This window comes from Poeciliopsis prolifica, unplaced genomic scaffold, assembly GCF_027474105.1.
Source record: "Poeciliopsis prolifica strain line A6 unplaced genomic scaffold, Auburn_PproV2 SCAFFOLD002, whole genome shotgun sequence".
Classification (NCBI taxonomy): domain Eukaryota; kingdom Metazoa; phylum Chordata; class Actinopteri; order Cyprinodontiformes; family Poeciliidae; genus Poeciliopsis; species Poeciliopsis prolifica.
This window is the reverse complement of record NW_026562377.1, coordinates 5677851-5704544: the sequence shown is the minus strand read 5'-3', so window position 1 is coordinate 5704544 and position 26694 is coordinate 5677851. Positions and strand designations below refer to the sequence as shown.

The window sequence follows — 26694 nt, the reverse complement described above, 5'->3', positions numbered from 1 at the left end:
AACCTGTTCTACCCAAAACACCTGAAGCAGCAGTTTTTAGCTTCACCTGGTCTGATACTGTAAAATAAATAAATAAAAATAATAAGCATATTGAGTATTTTTGTAGCTGCAGGTGCATCCTTAGGCCAATAAAATATTTTTCTTCTTTAAAAATGGGAGTATGTTTGCATCTTTTAATGTATAGAAAAGAAAAATAACTAGATGCCTTCCTTGCAGTGTAAATTGCTTTGGAGTCCTCTGATTTGATAATTACAGTTCAAATGGAGTCTATTTCCAAATTGGGATGGACAGAAAAGGTCAGTGGAGACATGACACAAAACTCTTAGTGGTAAATAAAATGTGTTTTACAAAGAACTACAAATGCACACCGCACTTTTCAGATTTTATATTTGTAAAAACTACGGCGAACCTGAATTACTTTTTTTTGTCCATCACAAAATCCCCAAAGACATGGAAAAAACGCTGTAAATCAAATTACTTTTAGAGAAAATCTAAATTTAATTTCCATCCAGATTCTTTGGAAATGCTGCAGACCAAACTTTCATTCCCTGTTATTTCAAAAATTATTAAATAATTCAGCTTTAAATTATAAACATGAACTCCTTCATGGTTTCCTGGATGATTTCTTAAAATATTTATCCACTGAAAGCCACAAGAAACAAACTCCTCACATGATTGCAATCATATTTTTATTCCAGAACAGATGAGAGAAATCTTCACATTTGTGTCATGATGAATGGAAACTTCTTCACTTTATCTCAGCAGCATATTTCCTGATAAACTCGCCTCTCAGGTTCAGGTAGATTCAGTTTCTGTCTGGGCTCTAGAAACATCTCTGAACCTTGTTGCTTGTTTAGATCTGCTTGTTCTTTAGATGAATGATGCAGGAACTGAAAACCCACTTAACCCGACGCTGAATTACCGTCATTTCCTCCATTCAGCTGTTTAAATAACTCTTATTTACAGTCAGCTTTAGCTGCGTTAAAAGAACCAGAACCAGTTATCACTTCCTCTACCGCCCTCTGAATGCTTCACACCTAAAGGATCATAATATACAAACAACCGCATGAATACATCAGCTGTACTAAGTGCAATTAGGTTTTGTTTTAAGTGTATATAAAATTCAAAATTTAGTCTTCAAGAAGGGAAAACTCCTTTTTCCTTCGTTCAGACGCATCAGAACGAGGCGTTTCCAGCTGATGCACCAACTTAACATTTCACCGTATGCGTGGATGAAACGAACCGTTTCAACCAGGAAGTGTAAATAAAACAAAAGATAGCAAATATTTTTTACAATATTTCACACAATAAACAAGTGAGCATAAAACAAACAAACAGGATTTAAAAAAAGCAACAGATATGGCTTCATGTTTTGGATTTAAGATAGCTTCACTGCATAAACACAATATATTACCAAGTATTTTTAGTCTAGTTTCTAATGCAAGTATCTTAAAAATAACCTTTTAACAAGATAAAAAAAGTTTTGTTTTAAATCAATTTATTAATGTTCATTTTAAAAGTTCTGGTTTCTCTGGCAGATTATTTTACATACAACTTAGGAAAAATGTTTTGTCAGTCTGGTACCTTTTCTTTTTTTATTAATGAATTATTTACTTGCTGAAAAGCTACTTGTCTGTTGTATTTAAAGGATAATAAGATATTCGCACTGGTAATCATACCAAAAATACTTTGTAATATTTTGTGTTTTTGCAGTGTTCGACTTCAGATGTTATATTTTTGCAAACTGCAACTAAAACTTCTTTTTTTTTCTTTTTTTGAAATCAGTTGATATGTTTTTTTCTTGGCAAAAAGACACCAACTTTGGCAAACTAAGAAATAAATATGAGAAGTCATTCCTTTAAAAAACAAACTGCGTTTTTGGATTTCATGTCTGTAGCTCAAGTATTTCAGTACGACAAACGGATCCGTCTGGATTCTTCGTCAGTCGAATAAATAGCTGCGCTTATGTTTAAAAACATAAAGCTAATTCTCTGCTTTTGCCTGCACAACAAGAACAAAGCGAGGCGAAGCGGTCAAACAGGAACCAAATGACATCAGGAGAAGGACAGACGAGGCGCAGAGATGTCAAAGGTCAAAAGGGCGTCTACTGGGGAGGCAGCGGGTTCTCCTGGGTCGTCGGGGTCTGTGTCTCTTTGTAGAAGTTGTCAATCTGCTCTCTGTACATCTTCAGCACCACGGGTCGCTTCAGCTTCATGGTCGGACCTGTTGGACAAGTGAGGGTTAGATGGTTACCCAGAATGCAGCAGCTGCAGGGCGACTCTTTGAACTTAACCCAAACAGGTTTGGCTCGGTTGTTAAACCTGCTATCTGACTTTCAGACATAAGACAAAATTTACTTACAAATGCTTTTCAGTAAGACATAGGAGCTTATTTTAAGTCCATAATTTCTTAATATTGATTAAATAAATACTAAAATCCCTGGAAGATTACAATGTTAAGTATTTATTGACTTAAAACAATCTCCTATATGTTGCTAAAAAGTTACTACTACTTGTAAGTTGGTTTTTATTTATTTTAAGTAAGTTATTTGAACTAGAAACTAGACAAAAAAAGTCTTATTTTCATTTCATTAGGGCTTCTAATCCTGCTGCATTTCATAGGAGCTGTTATGCTGCATAAAAAATTACAATAAGATTTGATTAATAAAAAAGCTAAGTACAAAATTTCTACTTTTGCCTGAATTAAAAATTAAATTGGAGCAGGACTTGCACTAGTGATGCACTGATTGATCTGCAAAAAATCTAAATTTGGCTAATTTTTCCCTGCCTGGTTCTAAGTGATCCGATCCGGTCAAATGCCGAAGAAATGCCAAAGAGGAAGCATGAAACTCGTCGTTCTCACTGACCCAGCTCTCCTCCGCCGACTGAGAAGTCCCGCTCCAGAACGATCCACTTCTGGATGCGCTGAGCGTTGGATGTGGCGTTCTCGTTGACCTCGTTGATCCCCTTCTGGATGGCGGCGTTGATGATGGGGTCCCGGCCGCCCGCGATGTCAGAGACGCGCGTGGCGTTGCTGCCCAGCTTCCTGCAGAGCTCCACGGCTTCGGGCGTCAGCTCGTCTTCGGGGTCGCCCGTCTCGGCGTTCACTTGGCTCTGCAGCACAGCAAACAAAACGACTTCAGCTTCAAACAGCTCAGACTTTCACAGCTTTCGTCTGTGAAGCTTTGAAAGAAGACAAAATGATTTACACCCAAGATAGTTTTCAGTAAAACTTTGTTTCTGATAGGAAATGTACAGCACAGCTCATCAGTTTCTACTTACATTTTGTCAAAAAGCTGGCATTTTAAGAAAGCCTTTTTAATATTGAATAAAAATATCTTTACTTGCATTATTAAAGTCAAGAATCTTGCTGGCGAATTAAGATCATTTTTTAATATCTTTATGAAAAATAAATATTAATCCTACTTTGTCTTTGTACATCGTAGGAGTCATTTATCTTTTCTTTTGTTTATTGCCACCAGGGGGCGCATTTCATTTTGAGTGAGTATTTAAGGTTGAGGGTGATTCTGCTTGGTTTTGATTTATGTCAGATTTATGTGGATCTAAATGGAAATGGCAGGACAATGGACATTGTATTGATAATAAATGACTATTATAATTCAAAGTGAAGATCAGCAGTACGAATCTTATTTAAGCAAAGGTAAAGCCAACGGCTCCCAGGAACATCAATCAGTAGCCTAAAGTATCAGATTTTAGCCGTTACAAATGTTTTGAAACAACTACATGCTGTGGAACATCAGCTGTGAACTTTATAATCTGCTTATAATTACTTTAATTGCCTAATTCTCACAGTAAGCTATTTGGATGTTTCCATTTTCATTGGAGTATTTTAAAACTGTGTTTTACCCTGTTTAAACCTTTCTATATGGAATAAATCCAACTTTATTATTTTGCTTTAAATAACTATGTCACGCAATAAGTCATTAAAAAGTATGCTGCCATCATCCTTCGACAACTTCCTGTCGTCTTCTTCATCATTTCTGGCAGGAGTAACATCCGGTTGTAGATCATGTGACTCGTGGGATGCGAATGAAGTGTTTTCTCTACAGCTTTGCGAAATTCAGCTGAAAAACAACCTTATTCTAGCATAAAAACTTTTTTTTTTGCGATTTGAAAATAAATAATCAGTGCAGTAACTGATTAACATTGTAAAAGCAGTCAGTGGTAAGATCTTGGTGTAAAACAGGGGTGGTTGATGCAGCTGTATTTATCGGGCTAAGCTTATTCCTGACATCATTTTCCTGTAATGAAGAATGTTGAGTACAACACAAAGTATCCCCACCTGATTTCTGTCACAAAAAGTCATTGATATTTCAAATCCAGACTTTACACTCCTCTGTTTAAAGTAGCCTAAGCTCGATGATTTCAACTACACTCTTATTTAGATCCTATTTTGAATTTATTTTTACTCTGTATTTTAATATCTTTTTTAGCTTGATTTTACTTTTGTCTCAACAATTTTGGGCCATGTGACAAAAGGTTTGTACCAGTATAAACCTGCAGACATGGTAATGATGTTTGTGAGGCAGCAGGGGGCAGTGTTGGAGGCTAAAGGTAAAAAGTTTGTGTTGTCTTTTAGTTTCTGCCATCAGTGATGACAATTAATCTTTCTCAGATTAGATCTAGTATTACATTTTTACAACAGTAATACAGTCATAACATCTTATCTGAGTGACGTTGGTAAAAACAGAGAAGTGTGTTGTGGTTTCCCACCTTAATAGTGAGCAGCATGGTGAGAAACTTCCTCTTGTCTCCGATCAACATGGCGTTGCTAATCAGCGGCACGGCCTCCTTCACTGCGTCCTCGATGGGGATCGGAGGGATGTTTTCGCCTCCCGCTGTGATGATAATCTCTGCAGAACAACATGCGGTTGGTTAATAAACAGAAGTTTATGTTTGAGAGTATGGATCCGTTGCAGAGTGACGGATCCATACTCGGCAAGAATCCATCGCTGGTAGGCTAAAAGCTGCTAGCCTACCAGCTAGCAGGCCAATGCTAGCCGATGATGACTAGCATTGTTTTTTGTCACCATAACACGTTGAACCTTAAATGCACGCCTGATGTAAACTATCTTGGGTGTAAAGAGAAACTCGGTGCTTTGCTACTGATTGTTAACACTATGTTAACTAGATAAAATTTAATTAAGAAAAAATAGTGAGGTGGTAGTCGTTTATTTATGTTAGCTAGCTTAACTTTGACAATCGTCTTTTTTTCTTCCACCGTTGTGCGCATGCGCAAAATCTCCGTGCAGGAGGTCATGACATTCTGTCTCTCTTTATATATTTATATATGTATGTATACATATACATATATAGTCTTGGCTTAAATATTTATGCTGTTCTTTCAGGAAGTCGATGTTTTTGTCTGTGTACTCCAGGCTACAATCAATAACTGAATAATCTGATTCATCATTTCAACCCTAAATGATAAAAAAACCAACAACTTCCACATCAATAAGGCGTAATACCTTTGATACGACCTGTGATGAAGAGGAAGCCGTTGTCGTCATGTTTGCCCAGGTCGCCTGAGTGCAGCCAGCCGCTTTCGTCGATGGCTTCCTGCGTCTTGTCGGGCATGTTGAGGTAACCCATGAAGACATGGCGGCCCCAGAAGCAGATCTCACCGTTTCCCTCCTCGTCGAGGCTGTACAGCTTTGTTTTACACCCTGGAATCTCTTTACCACAACTACAGGACAAGAAACGTAATTTAATCAGCTTTTAATTTACTAACAATAATTTTAAAAGAAGTGAGTGGTAAATTTATGAAGCTACTTTCAGGGGGTATTTGTGTGCAAATCTGACTTTGGTGCATCGTCCTACTTCTTAATTTCAATGTAAAAGCATATTGAAATACTTTGTAACATGCTAATAATTAAATTATATTTTAAAATAGGAAAATAAACATTTAATTGCCCAAATTGCAATAAAATAGCAATCTTTTAGTGAATCTGAACCGAGGTAATATAATAAAAATGCCACTGCAGGAGTTTTGGGTGGATTATAGTTGCACACAAAGGTGTTTTCTCTTAAATATATATAGTACAGTCTTCTCTAAATTTTTGACCTCTTCTTTTTGTCTGCAGATAAATACAAATTGATTTGTATGTATTAGCATCTGTACATATTGGCGCTATCTGCTTTGTGACTCTAGTGCTTAATGTTTGTTTCCCGTCAACGATATAAATTCTACCTGGTGAGTTTGAAGGCCTCAGGTTTGGAGATGGTGTGGGGTCCGGTGCTCTCGCTCATGCCATAAAGCTCGTAGAGAGGAATGTTGAGGCTGAGGAAGAACTCCAGGGTGTCTTTGGTGATTGGGGCGGCGCCTGTGTAGCATTTTTTGCAGAGGTCCAGGCCGAGAGCCTTGCGTACTTTCTTAAACACAAGCATTTTGGCGACATGATAGCTGAACGGGTTGCGGGCAGCTGCTACGTTTCTGGAGGGAAAACAAGAAAAATATGGAGAAGTGAAAGCTTGACCATATGGTAACGCCACAAAATGTAATGTGGGACAAAAAAATGCTTTAAAAAACTGTAAACACAAACCGAAACCAATTCTCTGAATGAATTTAATGTTGTCAAATAAAACTTACTGATTCATTTTGGTCAGATTGGCCTGCAGACCGACATCTTTGGCCCAGGCAGCCACTTTCCTCTGCACAGTAGATGATTTCGCTCCGACGGATTTCATTTTCTCCTGCATCTTTTCCCAGACACGCGGGACGCCCATGAAGGCCGTCGGATGCACTTCCTTTAAGGTGTTCACCAGAGATCCCTGAGAAAACATAACAAAATATTTATTTACATGGTTTCCATGAAGAACCTTTTAGCTAAGCCAAACAAAGCACACATGTGGCCCTCTGGTTATCTGTGTCCTGTTGATCATCAATTCTTCACAATATGATGCGCTTTAATTGTGCCAATAAACGTATTGAGGGGTTATATTAAATAGATCTGGTTTCAAAATAAAAGCCATTGTCGAGAGGAAGCGAATTGAGGTTTTATCGTGTAGAGATTAACAAAATGAGATCTTTTAAAAATAGGAGGTAATTCATACGACATGTTCCTCATGTTTTATGACGTCCAGCATCTGAACGACAAACTGGAAAACATATCAAACTTAAAGATTATACTAATATTTTTTTTATTTATGAGATTAAATTACATTTTGGTTAAAGCTGCAATTTGTAACTTTTATTAAAAATATATTTTGCATATCTGTTGAAACGGTCACTGTCATTGTAGTACAGTATGAAACGGGTAATATGTAAAAAAAATCAAGCTCCTCTTCTCCGAGTGCTAACTGGAAATAACCAATCAGAACCTGGAGGAGGGGCTCGGCGATGTCAATCATGCACATGTGCGCACTCCTTGCTCTTATTAGCTACTTTCTTATAGCACAACCTTTAGTTTCATCATTATTAATGAATTATTGACTAAAAAAGTTTCTTTATATTTCTAATAAGTTACTTGTAAGTTTTGTGTTATTTCAAGTGTATTAAGATACTTGTACTGAAAAGTAGACAAAATAACTTGCTAAGATTTTGTGTTTTTTCAGTGCTCTTAAATCCTGGTTCAAGAATGGATCTTTTTAAACTGGATCCAGTTTAGATCAAGTTATAACAGATCAGATGATTTTCACCTGATGTAGTGAATTATTCTGTCTAGTTTGGGTATTTCAGCGTTTGTGATTAGTAGATATTTTTTTACTTCAAAATTTAGAATTGAATACAAACTAAAGGAAAATTTTTTTTAAAAATGTCAATTTTTGAAAATTCTAGATGCTAATTGATTCTAAGGCCAACAAAAATGGCAAATAAACAGTTTCCCTGCCATTAACACATTTAAACATGGTGACAGTTTTAACAAATATGTAAAAAAATTATATATTTTATAAAGCTCTAACTTTATAAAATATCTCAACTTTATAAAATGTATTATTCTATCAAGCTTTAACTTCGTAGAACTAATCACCTGAACTTTACGACTTGTGAGATGCAACGTGAAACTGGTAGTTCTGACTGACCTGAAGCAGGAAAAGTTTTGTCTGATTTAAGGTCAGGCTGTGAGAAAACGTTTTCAGCTCCTCTCACCTTCAGGGCGTCCGGCTGAGCGAAGTAGGTCATCCCTCCGACCTTCATGGTGACCCAAATGTCGACCATCTGAGCTGCGACGTGGCTCAGCGGCAGGTAGCTGACCACCTTCTCCTGGGCCTCAGTGGCGTCCGTCAGCCGGACGTGTAAACTCGTGGAATGTGCTGTCCAAGTTATCTGAGGAGAAAGTCAAGAAAATATGGATTAGAGTAGATGTCATACACCTCTGGGTTGGGGAAGCATGAATACCCAACTATAGTGATTTTAAATTGATATTTACCTTTGTAGGTCAGTTGTTTACTAATAAATGATTTTCAGAGTCCCTGTAAATTTTACATTTCAAATCTTTGAAACTAAAAATTAGTTTTTATTACATTCCAAATATTTAAGTGCAACATTTGACCATCTTGGTGTTCTACTAAATCATAAATGCTGAAAACCTCAAACTAGACTGAGGATAATTCAATTCAAAATCTCATCGGCTAAAAATAATTTGACCTGTAACAACTTCTGGTTTGTGAGTTTTAGTGCTTTGTTTGCCATCAAAACTGGATCCAGTTTAAAAAACGCAGATCCATTTTTTAACTGTGAAACTGCAAAAATGCTAATTTTTTTATTTTTATCTAGTTTTTAGAGCAAATATCTTTGTACACTTGAAAAGAGACAAAACTATCTTCCAAGTAACTTTTTAGCAAGATATAGGAACATTTTCTAGTCAACAACTCATTAATAATGATGAAAAATTATTGGTGTTTATTTCACTTAACATTTTTCAATGTTAAAAGTGAAATAATCTGGAACTTTTCCATCATTATTAATGAATTATTGTCTTAAAATAAACCACTGCGTCTTTCTGAAAGTTTATTTGTAAGCTTTGATTTATTTAAAGTGTAATAAGACATTTTTATTATAAACTAGACAAAAATACGTGGTAAGATTTTAGGATCTTCAAATAAGCTGATAAATATGTATTTCTGTAGTGATCATTTATTTTAGGGCAGTAACTCAAAACTCATAGCAAAGACACCAAGTATGCCCTTAAAAATAAAATACACTTTATTTTATCTAAATTTTTTATTAAGTTTAGATTTTTATCATTAAGATACTGGACTCAAGAACACAATCAGTTTGTAAAATTGCAAAATTTTGATTCGGTATTTTTTCTGGCTGCTCAGGAACTACAACACAAAACTGAGCTAAAAGCCTCTAAATAAGTAATTTGAAGCCTAAGAAGCGCCGGAAGAATACCTGTCCATTTCCACTATATTAGCAAAACAGTTTGAGATCCTAATTCCTCAGATTTGATTTTTTGCTCCTGAACTTTTGTTGCAGTTTAAAACAGTCATGCGTTCCTGTCTGAGTTTCATCAGAGCGTCACAAGATCAACCTGAGGGATGCAGAGATAATCGGCACACAAGGAGAGATAAAACATTTTTAGACCTTCTCACTTTCAGTTTGAGGATTTTTGTATTTTAAGTGGTCATAGCCAAACCATGCAGAAAGTCTGTGGTGAATGGCTGATAACTGTTATCATCAGTCAGATTAAAAATTTGGGATTTGTGGCTGTTTATGTTTAAAATTGAAACATTGTGCAGTGAAAACAAAGCTTGAACTTATGTAATATTTTATGAGCTATTAACAAAGTTTAGTGTATGTAATTGGGATTTTATGTGGTAGACCAACACAAAGTAGCAGCGCAGTAGAAGTGGAAGGAAAGTAAGGCGTTTGACAAATCTGTAAAGTGCGGCATGCATTTTAGCCCCTGTGGAGCTATATTTTGTCTTAATCCACCTTCAGATTATTTCACCTATAACCAGTACGTTTTCATCAATATTAATTGATATTTTGCTGAAACATTACTTGCAAGTTAGGTTTGTCTTCTTTCAAGTGTATTAAGATATTTGCAACAGAAACTAGATCAAAATACTTGGAAAGATTTTGTGTTATTGCAGTGTAAAATATGCTTGTCAAATCAAGTTGTCTGGTTTTGGGCGTGCTCATGTCATACTGTGAAACCCGATTTCTACTTATATCTATCCTGTCACTTCAGATAGTCAGACCCTTCACATGTTGTGCTGATCTGAACGAGGCCCATTATGAGGCACACAGACTCACTGACATCTGGCTTGAAGCATGTGACATCTCATCACTCACGTTGTCATGGCTCAGCATCACGCCCTTCGGCTGGCCCGTGGTTCCTGAGGTGTAGATGAGCGTGCAGCATTGGTTGGGCTTCTGGCTGGAGATGATTGCATCAAGAGGCCCGTCCGGATCATCGCGGCCGAGCTCCATGAATTCTGCCCACTGTTGTGGAGAAAAACCAATCAGACGGGCTTTCTGGTATCCGACAAGCCGCTCCACGTTCTCATTGTGTTTGTGCTTACCGAGTACAGGTTGGGTCTCTTCTCCTGTAGTGCATCTTTGTACTGGATAATTGCTTTCAAGTGAGGCAGCTTGTTTTCAATCTGGTGGCAGAAACAATACATTCCTGTGAGGACAATACCTTTTTTTGTTGGTAACATTTTAGTTCATACTACAACACAGAGTCTTACCAAGAATTTTTGGTCCTCTTTCTGGTGCAAATATTTTAGTTCACTTGAAATAAAACAAAACTAACTTGCAATCGGCTTTCAGCAAGAAAAGGAGCTTATTTAATTCATAAAAAAGTACTAGTTCCACTGGCAGAGATCCCCCCACATTATAAGTGAGATAATCAAGCACTTTTTCATCAATATAAAGATATTATTGACTTAAAACAAGCTCCTATGTGTTGCTAAAAATTTACTTTAACCTTAGTTTTGTCTTATTTTGAGTGTACGAAGATATTTGCTCTAGAAAAAGGACCAAAAATACTTCTAATATTTTATTGTTTTGAGTTTTTCCAGCATCTTTTACTCTCTAATTGAGCTGTATTTTTTTTGTCTAAACTCAAATTTTTGTGGCTGAAATCAAAACATATCTTCTGATGTGAGGTGAACAAGTTTCCACCTTGTGTAAACTAATGAAGCAACCACGAAAATGTTATATTCTGAAATGTTATTAAATCTAAAAAAAAAAAAAAAAAAAAAAGTTGTATTTATACTAAAAATTAATACTTAATAGTTTTTGCTGGAGCAATATTTTTCAAAATAAAATGGCAGAAAAGTTGCATCCATACAGCAAACAAATGCGACCCAAACCTGATTCTTTTTTTGCACATATGTGACTTTTTCTTAGCAATCTAAACAGCCCAATTCTGATATTAACAGATTTATGCCACTTCCATATGCGTTACTAAATCAGATTAATAAGGAATGTAATCAGCACAACGTAAAAGAACAAATCTAAAGTGGTAAAAACTGTGTTATTGGTTCCTTTCTGGGACAGAAAAAAGTCATATTTTCTGTTTCTCTGTGATTCTCCTCTCACCTGGAGGATTTTCAGCAGCTGGTTGTGGTTCTCCACCACAATAATGTTAGCTTTGGAGGTGTCTGCTACGTAGTGACAAGCCTCAGGAGAGTTGGTGGTGTAAATCCCCACAGCGAGTCCGCTGCAAGAGGTGAGAGAGAGTCAAAGTTAGCACAGCTCATCCTGTCAGGGTCAGTAAGAGAAAAAAGCCTGCATGAAGGCAGCAAGGAGGAGCTTTAGGGAAAAAACCCCCAAAAAACAACTAAATTCATTAAATATTCCCATTATTACATCACTAAATTGGAAACAAAGCATGAAACATCCCTGCAGATGTTTGGTGATGTAACAGCTGCAGCTGTAACCGATTGCTTTGCTCCGTTTTAATTCTGCTGGATGGTTCTGGTTTCTCAGAAGGAGCGGATTTTATGTTGAAATCTTAATCTTTAGTCCTGTTGCTAAAATCTGGCTTCAGTTACACTCCAGTGGAAGCAAATCCTTAAAAATGTTTTGATTAATACCTTTTTCAATTTCCAATCAGTTAATGGAAGAAACATTAATTGTCAGTGAGTCAACCTCTTGTTTGGCATATTGCTTTCATCAATCAGAAAAATATCTCGGCTGGATAATGTCTCGACCTGCCGACCTTGACCCGCCAGTCGAGGCCGGACACTGGTAACCTCAGTGACAAACACGCCGATGCAGAAACGCTGATAAATCATCGTGACCAAACCAGAGAAGTCGGAAACTTACCCGGCCAAAATGGCGCCGATGTCAGCGATGAACCACTCGGCAGAGTTGAAGCCCAGAATTCCGACAGCATGAAAACGCTCCAAACCGAGCTGCAGAAATATAAAACAACAAAAGTTAAAAAAATAAATATGAAATACACAGTTGACTGATCTCAAGTAAAAAGTTATTTTATGTGCGTCTTTTAATGCATCAATAACATTGACCAAATTGAAAAGACTTAAGTCTTTTCAATTTGAAAAGACTTAAGTCTTCATATCCATATGAAGGGAAGAATAAAAAAAATAACAATAATGAAAGAAATGTATATAAAAATAAAATAAAAACAGACTAAAACACTTAAGCGCAGACTTATCCAGTAAGTACAAAATGACTGGACGTAGGCCCGTAAAACTCCTTTGAAGAAAGAGAAAGCTGTTGCATAACTTTCGATTTAAAAGGCTGGGAAGGTGAAGGGGAGGGAAGGGAAGCTAAAATTTAAATAGCAATGATGACAATCTGTAATATAAAGTGAAGAGACAATGCAATTTACATGTAAAAAAAAAAAACAACAAAACAAAAAATTTAAAACAACTATCAGCACTCAATGGATTTGTTTTGGCATAGAGTTAAGAGAAAAACAAAAACCACAAAAACAAAAACCGAAAATGTGAGAATAAGACAGACGAAACAATCCTCTCAATAGAATCATAAAAAATTAAAAATCTGCAGAATGTGTCAATATTTTTATCTGATTATTCAGTTAATTGTCAGAATAATTGATTTCTGAAATAATCTTTTGTTGCCTCGTCATCACCATTTAAATTCATGAAGTTTTACATTGCAGAGAACTAAATATAATGTGAATATTATGCTGCAAATATGCTGAAGGTTTGGTTGAAAAAGAAAAAATGATTTGACAGATTTCCAGTGGATGTGGAAACAAATTTATGCTGTTAATCATCCACAAATTGACCAAATTATACATACAAGAGTATAAATGTCCAACTAAGACATGAAACGAGGGATGCATTTAGTTGGAACTAAAAGTAATCTGAATTTTTTAAAATTAATTTTCGAATTCATGAGTGTTTAACACCTGAACCTTGCAGGATGTGTCCAAACAAACTGAAATAAAATGTGTTTTTTACTATAAAAGGAATGTGGATAAACAAGGAACCATCTCCCCTGAAGATGTTCTGATCGGATTAGAAAAAAGAAAATGAAACCAACCTTTAGGAAGCTCTTGGCAGCAGTGCGGCATTCCTGGTAGTACTGTTTGTAGGTGAGGGATCTCTGCCCCTCGCCCTCCTTCCATTTCAAAGCTGTTAAGTCACCAAATCGATCTGCGGCTGCAGCAAACATCTGGTTCACAGTCAGAGGTTCCTCTGCAGCCACACCAGACTCCTCCATCCGGAGTTTCACCTCTCCGTCGCGCTGCGTCGTCCAGAGACTGAGCTCTGGCGGCGGCCGCACGGACAGGGAGTCTGGGTGCCGGGCGTTCACTGAAACATGCAGAGAGAAAAAAACACTCAGAGCTCTGAAAACATAGCCAGTCAGTCGAAGAAAAAGGTTTCATGATTTCTAAAATAACAAATATTCAGTTTCTACATGCAGTTTTGTTATTCTGCTGCTAAAAGACAGAAGGACCAGTGTTTACTTAATTACACAAATTTTTACGGTTGACAAGTTAAAACACAATTCATCTTTTTCTATTTTATTTTACACACCAGAGATGGAACCTTTGTGCTGTGTTTCTGGCACGTCCATGAATCTGGACAATAAAGCAGCTTCACTTGCCCCAGTAGGGGGTAATTTTAGCTTTAAAAAAATGATCTGGCTATGCAAAAAGGAGTTAGCCGATCAGCAAAGCTACTTAAGACTAAAATAGCTTCTCAATGTTAAACATGTTGCAGAAGCACAGACACTTTTTAAAGACAGTTACATGAATGATCAGGGTTTCCTGAAACACTTAGAAGCTGAAAGGTTATAATATAAACGCACTTTATAATGTTTAAATATTCTAAATAACAGGTTAGAAACGACAAATCTCATTGTTAGTGAGTTCATATTTCTATTTATTCTATAATTTTGCATCAGAAATGTTTTTTGGATTGAAAACATTTCTTATTTTGTCGATATATGGGTTTTCAAATTAAATGCGATTAATTCATTATAATTAACTCAATTAAAACTTTTGAGTCCCGCCTATGTAAAAACAAATAGGTCTTGTACTTAGTGTATTATGAGGAGATGTTGAATCTTAAGGTCCATTTGGATTCACTCAATGAGAGATTAATTAGAGAAAGATTTTATAAATCATTTCCAAAGTCAGAAGTTTATTTAAACCTCAAAACATGCCCTATTATAAACTGCACAAATTGGGTCAACAGTACTGATGCTGCCTAAATCTGAGTTTTAATATAAAGAAAACAATAAAGGCAACTGTTGAAGAGGATCTCTCATTAATGTGGCATTCAGTGAGCGGAAATAACTTTCTTAATCCTGACTGACCTAAAACAGGAGAAGTTTAGTCCAGAGAAAACAGGATGTGTGTCTGTTTATACGGTGCAAACTGCAAGCTGAATCTGACAGGTCGCAAAGATGTCAGCTGATGCCTGGCCTCAACTTTGGCAAAAATCACATTCAGAGATTGTACTGTCTGTCTGCCTGTCATACCTAATCTATTATTTTACTATCGTACTCGAATTACACGTAGCAGCAACTGCAGCAGCTAACATCGCCTTCTGGTGCCATAAAACCCCAAGGATTTTAATAATTAATCTAGGAGGCGGCTTTTCACCCCTCTGGGGGTTTACAGTGTGACAGACCAGATGGGATGTTGCCTAACGATCTGCAGGATGTTTTGAATATAAAGTGAGATCACATGGTGGATTTATTACAGGAACAGCAGCTGGTTATCAGTTCCTCTAACAAGCTGGACGGTGAATAACTTTCTCGTGGAAAGAAAAATATCTATTAGCTTTTGTTCTTATGCTGATACAGGTTGGGTCTATTGAACACATTTCCACAGAATAAAACTGTCCAAAAGTAAGATAAGAAATGTTTTATGGATACACATGGAGTTTGTTGTTATCTTTACTGATGAACGAAGGAAACACTTTCCCATCACTGACATTATTTGGAAAGAAAGTCACAGTTTAAGGGAAGGAAAGAGGAAGGAAAGTTTGTTCTGCCAAAGAATGTGTTTTTTCCTTCCTCAGGAAAAGACGTGCGCTCACAAACGCTGAGTTCAGCAACCAGAGCAGACAGAATAACTGCGTCCAGGATGACAGTAAAGCCTAAAAGTTATTTTTTAATCTTGTCTTTTAAATCCAGCTGCTCAGACAACAAACACGTGGCGATTTTCCCTGGGGCCTCACCCTGTGGTGTGGCGGAGGCTGCATCTCCATCAGCGACCTCCTCCTTCTCCCCGGTGGACTCTTCCTCTGATGACTCACTGAGGAACAGGAAGAAGGAAAACACATTTATGAGTGAGTGAATTTCCAAAGGAAGTGGGGTGAATCTGAAAGAGGGAGGTAAAACAGTGCCGAGTCATCAGGGGAAAAACAGTGGCTGTCACCATCCACTATTTTGACCTGTATTTAAAGATCAAAATAAGTACAGTCAGCCTGGACTCCAGAGTTAATTCATAAATGCAAAGTTATGCAAATGAAGCTTTGATTAACCCTTAACTTCCTGTACTAGTTCAGTTTCACTCTTACAATGTCAGGAAGTATTTTAAACAAGATTCTGATATTCTTCTGTCTGTGTCGATAAAAAGTGACGATAAGGAGTTTCAGCCTGAATGGCTTCTGAGCTGACAAGCATGGAGAGTATTTATAAATGGACTTACTTTCCCATAGGACAGGAAAGTAAGTCCAGTTTTTAAAAAAAGGAGAAATAAGTTAAATAAGTTAGTTGCAGCCCCATTTGAAAACAAACCATGAGTCTTTATGTTGAGCATTATTTGTTAAAATAGCTTGAAGACATAAAGAAATCACATTTTGTTTTCTCTTCTTTTCAAAAATGCTGAAGAAAAGGATAAATTCAGAATGTTTCATATGCTGTATATAAAAAGAAATAGCAAATGTGCCAAAAGGTGAACCTCAGGGAGCTTTTTTAGAAAATAATAAGCCTGTGGAGACCAAACAAACCATCCACTGGCAGCTGAAGTAAAGCAAAAGGAATAACAAACGTTTTTGTCTCATTACGTTGAAAGTAATTTCCTACGCTAGCCCTCGTAACGCATTCGTGTTAACGTACTTCGCTGTGTCCACAATGCCGTCATCGAGGGACGCTGAGCTGTCTCCTGCACCACAGGACTCCAGTGTTTCTCTTGCTTTCGGAGGCTCCACCACCACTGGTTCGGACATGGCGCTGGACTCGCACGCAGTCACTGCAGGTGACAAACGTCACGATTCTTTAAACGCAGTAAAAAGCAGCTACAGGAACACAGGAAAGCACATCAGCTGGATTATTTATCAGAGAGAGGAAAACAGATGTTTAGCAGCGTACATAAAATTTTGTTGTTTTTTCTCATCAAAATGTTTTTACAGAGAGGGAAGATCAGATGCAAAACAACTTCTAGCAAGTCGCAAAAACCAAATAAGCTTCTGGACATTTAATCTCTCTTCATGTCACAAATACTGCAGCTCATTTAAAATTGTTGGTTTCAGTACGGCTGAGGTCAGGGCTTTGAATAGGCCACAAATGTAAGTCCTCTAATGTTACTTTGTTTTGTGTCTCCATGTTTCAATCCCAAACTGTCATTGTGCGATGAAAGGAAATGGGTTACAACCAAGGAAACGCCATCATCGGCTGAAATTTGTAGCCGTTCACATGGACGACAAAAATGCCTTGTTGATGAGGAAAAGATTAGATTATTCGGCCACAATGACATCAAGGTGAGGCTTTCAAACCTATGTACAGAGTACCAACTGGTGGTGGCAGTGTAATGCTCAGGGTCTAGTTAGTAGTGCACTACTGTTAGTTAGTATTCAGCAAAATTCCCATAAAGTCAGAAGCTGTACAGAGCTGCAGCTGAATCCATCTGCACAGGACACGTCCCTGTTTACACTGTAAAAATATTTATTTTATCTTCCTGATCCGTGTTTGTTTTGACACACAAGTTTGGAACAATCCTTTGGACATCTCTCAGTAGTCATATTTATTTTTAGTAGCAGCATATTGAGAAATGGCAGCACACAGTGACACATGAACGATAAGCCCAACTGACACAAAGGGACCAATTTATGATGTAAGAAAATAACCCTATTACTATCATTATTTACAGTTATCATTTATCCTAACTGTTATCAGGTAGGTGACATTTTTAGACGATATATTTTTAACATACAGTACTGGAACAATATGGTATGTTAAAAATATATAATACTGGCTAACCTTAAGGGTCCGACTCTAATAGTCTAAAAGAAATTAGGAAAAATGCTTTAAAGTTGAGGTTCAAATTAAATGAACTCCATCATTTCTGATAATAAGGACCAAATATCCAGGGTTATGCCATGGCTTTAGAAAACAGAGACGAGTGTTAGAGAGGGGTGTATATATATATTCAGCCTGTAGTTTACAAAACAAACCCATAACATATTCAATGCTCAAAGTTTGGATGCATATGCTGTGTCCAAACAAAAAAACGGTTAAAATAAACATATCGGTAATACAATTTTATTTTTGACCACAGCTATAGTCAAAAATTCAGAAACAGTGAATGGCATAAAGATGCCTACACAAAGACATCTATTTTTACTCTAATAGTCAAAGTTTGGAGCTTTAGCAGTGTTTTAAACATTGAATACAGGCGCTTCAGAGTTTTGTTTATTGGCTTTACTGTTGCATTCTGACAGGAACTACGTCTAATACTCCACAACAATAAACGCTGTCACATCCGCGCCCTTTTTCCCTCGTTCAAACCTCTGTTGTTGCACGGCTCGGACTCCGCCTCGCTCCCTTATCACATCTTTGACCTGTTTATTTAAGGGAGCTGACAACACGTTCCAGCAGCTTCGTCTGCTTGTAGTGGCAGGAGACTATCATGGCTCGCCTGTCGGGAACAATTAGGCTCGGATAATGGGAAAGAAAAAGACTCCAGAGGTCAGAGGGAGCAGGAACAGAGTTTGCTCAAACTAGGCCTCCATTAGGCAACCACAAACAGTTAAACTAAGCATTTTAACCAACAACTGTGTCCAAATTGGCGCTGATCAAAACATTTGAGGCCTGCTCTCACTTTTAAAGGTTCACATTGGGGAAGGCTCAGGTTTGGGGATGTTAAATGACCCGTCCAGCCAGTTCAGTCTGCAGAGTCAAGCGTAGACGGATGAGGGTGGAGGCCGACATGAGGAGGTGAACTGAGACCCCAACCCCCTCCTGCGTCTTCAGTCTCTGACTTTGTTTTGGTCTCGGGCGTGACAGAAACCTAATCAGTCATGGGTCGGTATGACATTACTACATATAATAACCTTGAGTAAAAAATTTGTTTAAACTACTGTGCCATATCGATTATAACAGTCATAATTTGTAATATATATTAGTTTTTTCCAATAAACATGATAAATAGAAGTAGCCTTTTTCAGTTACCTGCTTACTCTTGATTTTTCTCTTGTTAAAATACCTTTTAATCACTAATGAAAAGAAAATATCAGCAGGTTTGAAACTATGAATAGATACCTTGAAACCAGTCACTAGATCAATGTTTATATCTAGTGAAACTTGTAAAACCCTTTGATGTATTTAGACAAATATTGCTTTAAGCATCAGCTTCAGAATTAGTCTAAAATGTATGACGGCATTCAATAGGATACATTTGGATAAATATTTTCCATGAAGAACCTGAAACATGTTTGGTACAAGCCAAGTTAAACTTTTCTTATTACAGAAAAGCACATAACGGCTAAAATATTGCAAAAATCTGGTTGTACAGAACTGATACTTAGCTAAAGCAGCACCTTGTCGCTACAAAGGGTTAATCGGATCCCATTGCACAAAAAAATGTTACACTAATATTACAGAAACTGGAAATTGTTTTGGCGAGAGTGAAAACTAGTCCGGGAGGCTGCCAAGAACAGAGACACTGAAGGAGCTGGATGAATCTCGTAACAAGTGCTGATTGTGTTCAACATGTGACAACAGATTCCTGTTATTTTCAGGATTACAACACTGTATTATTTTTTTCTTCCAAGAAGAATATCCACATCTGGCTGAACTTTTCTCGATTCTTAAAGGAGAATGAATGTGCTGTGTCTCCAAATAACAGATTCAGTCCAAAACCTTTCATTTTTGCTACAAAGTTAGGAAGTTTTGGCTTGTGAACAAAATCTAAGAAATGAATATGAACGTTTGGGAAGCAGGGTGAGGAAATGTTGCCGAACTAATCAAAACTGAATGTTGACAGAGTTAAAGATCCAACCAAGTTGTTGCGTCATTATTTCATCTTTCATTTCACTTTTAGAGGTTATGTCAGGTTTTTTGTGGGTGAGAAACATTTAGAAAAATAATTAGCATGCTATAGTTGTTTTTATTTATTTACTTCTTTGTATTTTAAAAACTCTGCAGCCCCTTCGCATTCAACATCACATTCTTGAGATTCCACTTCTCATTTTAGCAAAGCAACCTGCAGTGCTTCAGTAAACGGTCAACGTTGAGGACAGAGATTGATGCTTTAAGGCCAATGCAAGGCGGTTTTATTTGCATTGCACATTTTCGGCAACAAGGCAATTGAAAGTGTTTTAGAATAAAATAAAACAAATAAGTAAAAAATATTAGAAAAGGAAAACTGTCAGTTGAAAAACAGGCTACATTTAATGCTGTTCTGGTTATTATTAGCCATGGTAAGCTATAAGGAAATTGATTTTTAGATTTGATTTAGCAGTTTTGCAGCTTTCTGGAAGTTTGTCCCAGATTTGAGGAGCTTAGAAGCTGAATTTTTCTTCTCCATGTTTGGTTCTCATTATAGCGATGAAGAAAAGACTTAAACCAAACGAGTTGAGTTGTCTGGAAGGTTCATATACTGACAACAGGTCTATAAGGTTTTTTGGTGCTAAGACATCTGTTATTGATAAACTAACTGAAGTATTTTAAGGTCTCCTCTGTAGATGATGCACTTCATCTTCTTGGTTTTAGTGAGAATGCCGGCAGCAGCGTTCCACATCAGCTGCAGCTGTCTGATTTTTTAAGGCAATTGATTACTGATTACTGTTGCAGTAGTCAGTAAAGATAAACAACAAATGGATGAGTTTTTTTTAGGATCTTCCTGGAATATAAGTAGTTTAATCCTGGAAATGTTCTTCAGGTGATAGAAGACCGACTTTGTAATTGTCTTTATGTGACTCTGAACGTTCAGGCCCATCACTGATCAGTAGTTTCTGAAGCTGTGTTCACAATAAGATATTTGAGTAATTCTACTTCAAAACAATCTTTCAACACCTTAAAATAATCTAATTGACAAAAAGTAAACAATTTATTTCACATACTATGGCATCTTCTGCTGAAGTAAACACTATACAGGTATTTTTTCTTCAGGTTATGTTTTTTGTGCATAACAATTTACTGCTGAGGATGAATCACCCGGTGGAGTTCGCCCCCCTGTACAGACTGTCACCAGTAGAGATGCTGCAGTCTTGCAGATGGGAGAGGATTATGACGATGGAAGACAGTCGAGCTTAGCAACAGCTGTCCCAGTCAGAAAGGGAAAAGCAGCAACAGTTGAAGCAGCAACAACACTTTTATTTTTGGACACTGGTTAAGAGAGAAGCAGCCAAAGCAAAACCCTAATAGAAAAAAAACATTCAATAGAGGGAATCCCCACAAGACAGCATAATTTTATTTTAAAAAATTCTGTTTCACTTTGATTAATCGACTAAACTGCAGGGAAAAACCCCTTCTGAAGGTCTTTGTTTCTGTTTTCCCAAATAGGCTAAAGTAAGATCAACTGAACTCATATCATAGATTAATCCTTGATGGAGAGAACTGGACGTAATCATCTGTATCCTCTTTTTTTTGTTATCAAACTAATCAGTTTGCAAGAAATTGATTTCATTAACAAATGAGCTTCTGCTTTTAAAAGACAAAAAAGCAAAATGGGAAATTCATCCAGCTCTGCAGGCTGGGCTACACCCATTCAGCAAATAGACCGTCTGTGTTAGCTGTCCGACCGAGCCAAAGACTTAAAATACTCATCAAAGTTTACCTTTACTACAGCAAAAACTCAACGAAAAATAAGTGAAATACAATATATTTGTATTAGAAAATAAACTTGTGAATTAGCTTATGGCATAAAATCTGTGGATGTTCATCATCTTAACTCTCATAAAATCCACAACAACCAACCTGTTTTCAGAGATCATTCCTAAAAACCAAACCAGATTTTTCTTACCAAACCAGATTTTCTAAAAGAAGCTTGTTATTCAGGATTAAGCCTCTTCCTCCTAGCCAAACATTTTTTAAATTTTAAATTCAGCTACTCACATTGCATTGTTAGATGATGATTCTCTTCTCGGTATCCAACACGTTGTTTCTAGGATTGCCACCCTTTTGCTATCCTTCTTTTATTTTATTTAAATTTTTTAAATGAAGCAGATGCAGCACTAATCCTACAACTAACCAGGATGTCTACAGGCAATCATTCATGTTCAAATACGAGCAGCCGGCCGGCTCTGTTAGTCCCTCCTCCTGCTGTTACCCCACCCAAGACTAGCTCACCAGTGTCTTCCAGGCAGTCTCCCCACCCATCTTCGTTTAGCTCGGTCTCATTGGCTGAAAAAGCTCACACCATGCATTACATAGAAACCTAAAAAAGAAGGAGGGGGAAGTTGCAGAGAGGAAGCAGACACGTTTCCCTCCCCACTGATGATGCTGAAACCGAGACCCATCCCCCACGAGAGAAATGCCGCCTTTTACACACATCCACATGCAGCGTGGGGTTACTATCGGACAAGTCGGATGCAGAAATATTTCTGAAGGGCCAGGCTGCTTCATAATGTGTTCTGCATTTAATGTTGCATTTTCTACATGACCTACAAACACTAACCCTGTGAACAAACTTCAGTTAAACAAGCTTAACCCTAACCCTAACCCATCACCGGCGCTCTGCGCACATCAACCGAGTCAACAGATTTTCAGGAGGTTAATTAGTGGGATGAAGAAGTGAGTGAGATTGCCGGATTCAGATCTTACTGGACAGACTGTGGCCAATCTTGCCTCATTTCCACCTAGATGTACAGAAGGTGTCAGTACACAATTTTCTTTTGCAAAAGTGGCCAAAATACTGACAGTAACGTATCATTCCTGGGCTCAGTTCAGTCCAACTGTATGTCTTTGGGATAAGGTACAGTTTGGCTGGGGTGACACAACTATGGCTGAAACAACTAATCGTGATAAATCGATTATTGAAATAATCATCTCAACAGGTTACAAATCATCATAAACAAAAGTATATATATTTTAATTTATTGTATTTCTCAAGGTTCATTTTATTGCACTGCCAATCGCAAGGTTCATTTTATTGCACTGCCAATCGCAACCACTAAGACCAGTGCTTTAACTACCTTGAACTTTGTTTTTCTGACTTAATTTTAGGAATCTGAACTCTCAACTTAACTCTGTAGCTTGACAAGCCAATCCTGCTCTTCTTGTTTTGGTTTTTTAATTGCAGGAACATACCTGTTTAAACAAACAAATACCAGAGGTGTGCCAGGATAAAATACATCCAGAAGTGGAAAGATTAAGAAAGATTGAAAAACAACCAGAAAACCACATTTTAATCTCCCTTGAAGGTACAATACATGAATCTAATCTTAAAACTCATTAAATTTCAGCATATAAGAGCTTAAGGGTAAACATTTAAGTTTCCAGAAATATATTGATATAAAAAGAAATCTGGTCCCACTAAAAGAACTGACCTCGACTTGTACCCAGAGGTCTGCATGATCTCATAAATGGGTGCGATCGGTAAAAATGCAGCCAATGGCTGGCATATAGCTGCCTCACCACTGCGTCACGTGACACCCAGAGCTGGTTGATCTGGTGCAACCACGCATGCTGCTCTGACATGCTGCAGGGCGATCTTAGCGCTGACGCATTCTAGAGATTGTTTCTATCATCCCATACTCTGCAAATATGCATCTAGCAGGAAAAGAAACCAATTAATTAGATAACCGTGTAAAAATAGGCTGACTTTTAATATCTTATTTACTGGTATGCAGCTAATGTTCTTGTTCCTGTTGGATTAAACAAATGAGCTATGCTTTACAGAAAGAAAAAGTCATTATGTAGTCAAATAACACAGATGGCAGCCCAACATTGTTTTACATCTTACTCTTTTAAATGTCACCCACTGAGGATAAAGGAAGTGTGATATATTCTTATTATAGCTTTGTGCTATTTTTGTACTGATATTTTGATAATGACAGTTTAGGGTTTCAAGAATCCCAATTTAACCACAAATACGGAAGAAGAAGCTGAAAAATGAAGGTTTAGCATTATATAGTTTGTAAAGCAATGCCAGCTACTCAGCATTATGAGAGCAGAGCTGGCCCAAAGCATAAGCAACCTTAGCTGTTTGTGCGTACTTAGGATCTTCAAGAACTGACAACTGTACAAGTTGTAATAATGAAGTTGCATTTATTGTAAATATAAGTGTAAGTTCATATTATGTTTGGTCATAGTAAAAGTACAAATGTATATTTTACTGATTTAAAATTCTTTATTATTGGTCTCATGTGATGTTTGCATTTTCTAATAAATCTAAATTTTAGACGTTTATTATCTGTGAGCCACCATGATCACATGAACAAAATAACTTGTGTATAATAAATCTATGAGTTACACATTTTAAAATTACTTGACTTAGATACTTTTCAATGATATTCTAACGTACTGAATAATACATTTAAATCATACTAAATTTGAGTCAGTTACATTTAATTGACTAGTATGATAGTACTAATATTAGTTACTACTCATGAACTGTAATGATTTGCTTATTAGTTAATTAAGTCTTAACAATCACTTAGTATTAATAATAACTTTAAGCTTAAAGTATCATTTAGGCTCAAATAATACTTAAATAAGTATTATTATTAGCAGTGTTGTATAGTAACGAAGTAAAAATACTTCCCTACTTTACTTAAGTATATTTTGGAGTACTTCATACTTTCCTCGAGTAAGAAAATTTTTGATAACTTTCACTTTTACTTCACTACATTTCCGAACTTAATTGTAAACTTTTACTCCGATACATTTTCAATGTGTGGTTTAGTTACTCGTTACAAAAAAGCGAGAGAGAAACGCAAGTGTTTGGATCCCACCTACTGATTGACTGCAACAAAGTCTGCTTGCCTGGGCTTGTTCATCACCACCAATAGGATGCACAGGTTTCGCTCCTCCCCACCTACGTCAAAAAGTCCAGCAAACAGTCTGTGCTCCGTTTGTGTAGGTTTGTGCCGTTAAAATGTTCGTTTGTGCAGCTTTGGTTTCCGAGATATTAAAATGATTTTTTAGGCCATCCAGAGTTCACCATCCCAGCAGTTTGCTCCAAAACAAACCAAAGTGGGCTGGTTCGTTAGTGCTCCGTTTGTGCAGGTTTGTGCCGTTAAAACAAACGCAGCAAAGTTGTTTTCAATTTGGATTTTGGCTATTCCAATATCCGGTGTGAGCGGCGCCTGGCTCAAGGTTGATCCGATTCATGAACGCTAATTTCGGCCAGCCGGTCTCTAGGTCTCCCCCTTCCTCAAGGTGTCGGAGTTTCACTCAGGGAGAGTCAACAAATTTTACATTCAAACTCTCCTGAGAAACTAATGGAAATAGATTTCTTGCCTTGTGACCAACTGACACAAAATTCATGCTGTTACACGAGACACACTGTTCTCTAGTGAATTTTTAGTCATACTCAATATTTTCAGTAATTGTAATCTTAAAAAGTATATATTTTAGATGGCCTAAAAATTATTTTCAATATCTTTTTAATAACCAAAGCTGCACAAACGAAGCACTAACCAATCAGACTATTTTCTGGATATTTTGACGTTGATGGGGTGTCTGCTTCACGGAGGTCTGTTTCGCTTCTCCCATTAAACACAAAGTTTACAAAAAAGCTCTCCCTCTTCAGATGCCAAATAAGCTGCATTTCCCTCCCAATTCTTTTTCTTTTACATAATGACCAGTTGTGTGCACCTATAGTTTGTGAAGTAGAGTAATCGTAACGGCTTTTTTTCTTAATGTTGGCCGCATTTTGGCCACTATTTATTTTTCTCATTTTCAGCACTGACCTTACTGAAAGGAAACACTTAAGGCTTACAAAAACTTTGCATTTTCTGTCCTGGAGGGTATACTAAGAAGCTGGTTCAGTTGTAAAGCTGGTTAAGTTAACCTTGTGGTTTAGGTGAAGCACCTAATGTTCTTAACTAAATGATGCCTGCAGGTATATCTATTAGCAGGTTTCATTTTGCCTGCACTTGGCTGTGTACATTATTTTAAGTGTTTTTGACAAATTTACCAAAATATAAAAAATGTCATTCAAACTGCATTTGCCTTGTTTTACTTTTTACTTGTATTTTTCATTACATTACTTGAGTACATCCATTTTTCCAGTAATTTCCATAACATTTTAATCAGTGACATTTACTTTTACCAAAGTCATATTTTGGAGCGGTACCTATACTTTTACTTTACTCCGAGATTTCAGTACTGTATACAACACTGATTATTAGATGCTTATTACTATTGTTTAATAGTAAGCAAAGAGACGATTTGTAGCCAATTGGTCCGGATCATACGGAAATCACATCACCTGTTCATCTGAGCTACTATCATTTCACGCAAAAACCAAAAAACTCAAATATCTAAGTTATGAAACAGTTGCAGTGTCTTCCTCAGTAAAACATCCCTGTGTTTTAAAAGTTCTCAGTTTTATCTGAGGGTGTCATTCACTTCATTCCTTCGCTGCGGAGACAGAAACCTGTTTTGTAAATCTCCAACTGCATTTAAGCGTCTTATAAACGTCACAGCAGCTTCATGCTAGCGTCTCCAAAGCAGGTGTACATTTATAACGGACGGGATTTTAACCGAAGTTAATGAAACTTGTCATCAGTTTTAGAAAGTTTTTTTTAATTGTTAATAATTAGTTAATTAATTAATAACTTAATGAACCTGCTGAGCTGAATGGCTGCGGAATAAATGACTGCGGAATGCTTAGCAAGGGACGGACGTTTTTTATTGTTAGCATCTGCTGTTAGCTTTATTCCGCAAACTGTCACTCTAAATTCTTAGACGTTATCTGAACATTATAACATCAGGGTGACGAAGAGAGAAATAGCAAAGATAAACGCGGTGTTAATAATCACTTACCGCCAGAAGAAGCTGTTGAAAGGCGTCTATCTGTGACGTTGATGACAGGGAAATGAAAGGAGCTGCTTGCTGAGCTGCTTCTAGAGCTCCAAGATAAACTCTCCCATTTTT

The 26694-nt window shown here is 37.0% G+C and overlaps 1 protein-coding gene across 3 annotated transcripts; it reads right to left on the bottom strand.

Moving 5' to 3' along the window:
• Window positions 1-672: 672 nt before the first annotated feature.
• Window positions 673-26694, bottom strand: acsbg2 (acyl-CoA synthetase bubblegum family member 2). Of its 3 annotated transcripts, none has more exons than XM_055057978.1 (15): window positions 26584-26694; window positions 16489-16621; window positions 15606-15682; window positions 13456-13727; window positions 12247-12335; window positions 11518-11638; window positions 10494-10574; window positions 10264-10413; window positions 8110-8286; window positions 6610-6791; window positions 6211-6453; window positions 5489-5706; window positions 4734-4873; window positions 2867-3113; window positions 673-2223 (listed from the first exon to the last, which is right to left on the bottom strand). In XM_055057978.1, exons 2-15 carry the CDS (start codon window positions 16596-16598, stop codon window positions 2105-2107), a joined length of 2226 nt encoding a protein of 741 aa, XP_054913953.1. In that variant the 5' UTR covers window positions 16599-16621; window positions 26584-26694; the 3' UTR covers window positions 673-2104. The 3 variants fall into 3 exon arrangements, with proteins under 3 accessions (XP_054913953.1, XP_054913943.1, XP_054913936.1); XM_055057968.1 differs by lacking the exon at window positions 26584-26694 and adding an exon at window positions 21706-21927 and having other exon boundaries at window positions 16489-16667; XM_055057961.1 differs by lacking the exon at window positions 26584-26694 and adding an exon at window positions 21706-21927.